This window comes from Arachis ipaensis, chromosome B01, assembly GCF_000816755.2.
Source record: "Arachis ipaensis cultivar K30076 chromosome B01, Araip1.1, whole genome shotgun sequence".
Classification (NCBI taxonomy): domain Eukaryota; kingdom Viridiplantae; phylum Streptophyta; class Magnoliopsida; order Fabales; family Fabaceae; genus Arachis; species Arachis ipaensis.
The window spans coordinates 60,305,877-60,310,914 of NC_029785.2; the positions used below are offsets into that span (position 1 = coordinate 60,305,877).

General features: G+C 33.0%; 2 protein-coding genes across 3 annotated transcripts in view; one reads left to right on the forward strand and one right to left on the reverse strand.

Annotated features, from left to right (window-relative positions):
* The window catches only part of LOC107630838 (hydroxymethylglutaryl-CoA synthase), a 7,922-nt gene extending 6,584 nt beyond the window's left edge, over window positions 1-1,338 (forward strand). For both annotated transcript variants that reach the window (XM_016334097.2, XM_016334105.2), the window contains one exon: window positions 803-1,338. In XM_016334097.2, coding sequence (XP_016189583.1) covers window positions 803-1,003 — 201 coding nt within the window. In that variant the 3' untranslated portion in view covers window positions 1,004-1,338. The remainder of the gene's footprint in view (window positions 1-802) is intronic.
* LOC107607346 (zinc finger MYM-type protein 1-like) lies at window positions 2,159-3,838 on the reverse strand. Its single transcript, XM_016309315.2, has 2 exons — window positions 2,372-3,838; window positions 2,159-2,239 (listed from the first exon to the last, which is right to left on the reverse strand). The coding sequence occupies exons 1-2, from the start codon at window positions 3,773-3,775 to the stop codon at window positions 2,159-2,161; spliced, it is 1,485 nt and encodes a 494-aa protein (XP_016164801.1). The 5' UTR covers window positions 3,776-3,838.

Genomic DNA, 5,038 nt, shown 5'->3' on the forward strand with positions numbered 1-5,038 from the left:
AGAATGCAACTTTATTTGGCCACTGCTAAGAGGGATTTTTAGGAAATTTATTTTATTTCAAAAAGCCTGATGTGTTGTGAACACAGATAGATATATAGTTTTGTAAAATTTCTTACAAGTGGAATGCGCTTTGTCATGAAAGTGAGAGATGTATGTCTTGAAGATGTGAGGTAAAAATTGATATTTGATATTTTTCATTTTTTTTTTTCATTTTAAAATTGGATGGGAGTATGGGACAATTTTTTAGGGAAAAGATTTATTACCTACAGATAGAAGTTACCGAGAAACTTTGGTTTTATAAAGGAAAGTAGATGAAAAAGGGTAACAAACAAAGGAGCAGAGCGAATATAATAGATTTGGATTTCAGAAAACTTTAATCTAATTTTTAATTTTCAAATCTATTTCAATAGCTTGTAGAACCGAATTTTTATAGCATTCTACATTAACTAAAAGTATGAGTCAACCAATTTTATAGCATTGTGCACTATTCACTCATACAATGTATAAGTGTCATGTTGTAAAAGGCTTTTAATTGTATTCCAACCATGCATTATTCGTGCAACAACAACATAAAACTACCAATCCAGTAAACTCCCTTTAAAGCATTAGATCACGAGACTTGAATAGCCTCAAGTGATTCAATACACAATCGTTATATATTAATAGATTTAAGTCTCTTTAAATGGCTTGAAGAGTGATACTTAACTTGATATGACTGAAATGTCTCTATTCTCAGCTTGTTTTGTTGTGTTTGATAAGATGATGAAAACAGAGTGTCCTTTGTGTTTTGATTTTTATGCAGTTCCCTCCAGCTAAATTTGTCGAAACTTTGAAGTTAATGGAGCATAGGTATGGTGGCAAAGAGTTTGTAACAAGTAAGGACACTAGCCTTCTATCTCCTGGAACATACTATCTCACTGAAGTAGACTCCATGTATCGGAGATTCTATGAACAGAAATTTAGTAAAACTGCAGAATATGGTGCGGTTGCCAATGGTCACTGATGTTATCAGTCATATAGAAGACAAAACAATGTTGAATGCCTGCAAAATTGGGAATCGCTTAACATTTAGAATTTGTGTCCTTAGTTTGCATTAATTTTTGTATGGCATTACCTAGTGCTAATGTTGTTTGTTCAAATATGTTTTACCATGTGTTAACTTTAGAATCCGAATAATTTCACAGGAGAAGGATCATGAGCAGTTAAAAAATTCAACTGCACACGTTCCATGTTGTGTTTGTTCGACTTTGTAATTTTATACTTTATATTTGCTTAAAATGAGGCATATTCTACTGTGAATATTTACATCCGTGGCAATATTATCTCTTGAAAGTGTAAGTAGTACAATAGTGAAAGTTATCAATGACAATGAGCATATTTTAGTATTCACAGTTCGAATAGTCACTAAGGTTGCGTTTGTTTCATGGGATCAGTATTGTAAATGACGCAAGGAGACTGAGACTAAGTATTGTGTTTGGTGATGAGAGATTAAAACTAAAATTTTAGTCTCGGAATACAAAATTTTAGTACGGATATAGGAGACTAAAATTTTTAGTAACGGAGATTGAAACTTTTATATCATTTCTTTTTAGAAATATTCTCGTTTAACTTTTTAAATTCTAAATCTACCCCTCAATCTTCTTATTTATCTTAAATCAAACATGATATTGAGATATAACTTAGTCCAATACATTTTATACTAAATACAATACAGAAATTTAATTCGGTCTCTGTCTCTCAATCTTTGCCTTTCAGTTTTAGTCCCCTTCCAAACGCAGTTTAAAGAAATCCGTATGACACTATAATATTTAAAAAGTTTAGAAGGATATTAATCCATGCATAGAATTATAAAAAAAGGTGGACTTTATGCTATTTAGTTATAGTAATTATATAATGTTAACGGCACTTAGAAAATATTGTTACTATTCATGTGTGGAAAAAGAATCTGAGGTATAGCTCGATCGCAGATGAACTCAATTCTCTTTCTTGCATGCACTGAGGAAGAGAATTCAAGGACGGATTCAGAAATGTTATCGAGGGGGCCAATAACATATATAATATTAAAAAAATAAGTAAATAAATTATAATGTAAGATGCATTACAAAAATATACCGATAGAGAATATATTTAAAGTACAAAAAAATATGTATACTTTTTACTAACGAAGTGGTACACGTCGATTCTTCATATCATAAAATTCATCGATAATAGAATCGGTGTCAAATTTTTCAGCAATCTTCTTCTCAATATAAATCAAAAGACAATTAGCAAGAAATTCATCTTCCATTTTGTTTCTGAGTCTATTCTTCACAATATTCATAGCTGAAAAAGATCTCTCAGTTGTAGCAGTTGAAACAGGGAGAGTTAATACCAAGCGAATCAATCGATCAATCAAAGGATATGTTAAAGACTTTCCTGTCTTCGTTAATCCTTGACATAACTCCGAAATTGTGCACAAGTTAGTTAACTCAACATGATTAGGAACATCAAGATCATAATGTTGAGCTTGCATTCTAATGTGAAATTTCTCTTGGTCACTGAAGTCGCCTAGATAAAACTGTTCTACTAATTCACATACTTTGTTGACACTGAAGAGCTTATAATTTTCTCTGGGATCTAAAGTTGAACTTAAAGTAAGCAATTCCACCATATTATCATCGAATCTTCCATTAATCTCTTGCAACTGTGTATCAATTACAGCCAGAAATAAATTAACACGGTAAAGATGCTCCACTGAAATTTGGTCAACAATTTTGTGAGTTCGGCCTCTTCTAGGAATATACATTGCATTCATATCAGGAACTTCAACTTCATGTTTCTCACAAAATAATATAACTTCTTTTATGAAAGCTTCCCAACTTGATTCTCTCATTCGTTGGATTAAAGTCTTGGTAGTAGAAACCAGAGTTAAAGCATTCAATATGTCTTGATTTTTTCGTTGCAAAGCTTGACAAAGATCATGACTAACTTCCAAAATATTTCTCATAAAATGCAAAACAAAGACAAATTCAAAGGTTGTGATAGCATCATAAGCAGCACTAGCATCACCACGAGTGGAGAAATTACCTTCTTCACTGCTTTTTTCAAGAACTTCACAAGTAGCATCAAATATGCATAGCAAGCTACATACAGAATTCAAATGAGACCCCCATCTAGTATCTTCAGCTCTTTGCAAAGTACCAATTTGATTAAGTCCGCTACCTGTCACAATTTGATCATTGGCAATTAAGTTTGCAACATTATTTGCTTGAGCAACCCTTAACTGATCATGACGTTTAGGAGAAACAGTCACAACATTCACAATTAGGGTAAGTTTTGAAAAGAATTGATGAACATAACAAACTTCTTTGGCTGCAGAAACAAGTGCTAATTGTAATTGATGAGCAAGACAATGAATGTAATAAGCAAAAGGGCAATCTTTCAAAAATAGAGCTTGCAATCCATTCCATTCACCACGCATATTACTAGCTCCATCATATCCTTGTCCCCTAAGATTTTGAACATCAAGATTATGACGAGAAAGAACTGATGAAATTTCTGTTTTCAATGTCAAAGAACACGTATCAGAAACATGTATAAGATCAAAAAATCTTTCTTGAACACAACCGTGCTTGTCTACAAATCTCAAAACCACAGACATTTGTTCTCGCTTTGACTCATCTCTTGCTTCATCAATAATTATACAAAATTTAAAATCACCAATTTCTTCTCGAATTGTTGCACGCACTTTTCTAGCAAAGATATGCAATATATCTTTTTGAACACCGGGAGACATATATTGAGCGTTTCCAGGAGCATTTTTAAGGACACATTATTAACATTCTGATTGCATGAAGCTAAAAGCTTAATTAACTCAATAAAATTTCCCCTATTCAAAGATCCAGGACTTTCATCATCGCCTCTAAATGAACATGCTTGAAATGCAAGCCATCGAATAGCATCAATAGATGTCTTCAACCTTAAGCGGTTATTTGCAATAGTTTCATCACTATGCCTATCAATTTCATGGGTTGGGCTTCTTAAACTTTACTACTAATTTTTTTTTGTAAAAAGCTAGGGGACCCAGGCCTCCACTTGCCCCCCATGTATCCGTCCCTGGAAGAGATATATGTCGTTTGTCTAGGAACACCGAGTGGGGTGAACACTTGCAAAGGTACTCGATACTTATGTTAGGAAATATTTTAAGAGGAGTGTGCGAGTAAAGGATAGAGTTAGTATTCAAATTCTATAGCTTAAGTGTACTTTATTTTGTTACCTTGTAGCCTTATATAAAATCATATATAATCATTTTACCTCTATTTCCACTGACCGAGATTTGCGGTAAAATGTGGTTATGAGAGTTACGCTTAAAGTGATTGATGTTCTTTTGACGAAAGATTATGGCTTATGTGTATATAACTTTTTTATCTGTGTTTTAATCACGTGGGCCAATTATAACAACTATAACTGGATTATAGGTACAAATCACATCCCCAAACTTGACCCATTTGTCTGAAGAAGCATGTTAAACTTTCCTAGATAGGTTACATGTTATAACTCGATTGAATGTGATTAGTATCCCCCAAGCATAACCTGACTATTCGGAGAAAGGAGCAAATTTATATTTTTACTTAGGCTTTTATGACTGCGTTTATATGACTTAAAGGAGTGCGACTTTTGAGGATTAATATCCACCATCAGACAGTCTTGAAACTGAAGGATTTATTTGATCTAACGGTAATGGTTTTAATATGGTAGATCATGTGCGTAACTATTTGATTGTTGTCTAAAAACTACTTTGTAGTGAATGGGCGGTCAATTTTGATAGGAGAAAAAATTGGGAAAAAAATTTAAGAGACATTGCAGAGGATACAATGAGTTAGCAAGGTAAGTGGGTTCTGTGACTTACTTTGAATTTTTTTTCTTTAAAGTAGTTTCGTTTAGTCTTCTCTTTGTGTTTTCTTTCTCTGTCAATGTCAGAGGTTAAGGGTAAAGGTGTGAAGGAGGATAATGGTCCTTATGGTTGGGTTAATATTGAAGTAAACTCTCGCATCTCAAT

Coding starts and splice junctions, on each gene's coding strand:
- LOC107607346 (XM_016309315.2), bottom strand. CDS start 3,775: ATGTCTCCCGGTGTTCAAAAAGATATATTGCATATCTTTGCTAGAAAA. Junction 2,240..2,371: donor TTGATCGATTGATTCGCTTG/GTATTAACTCTC, acceptor TATATTGAGAAG/AAGATTGCTGAAAAATTTGA.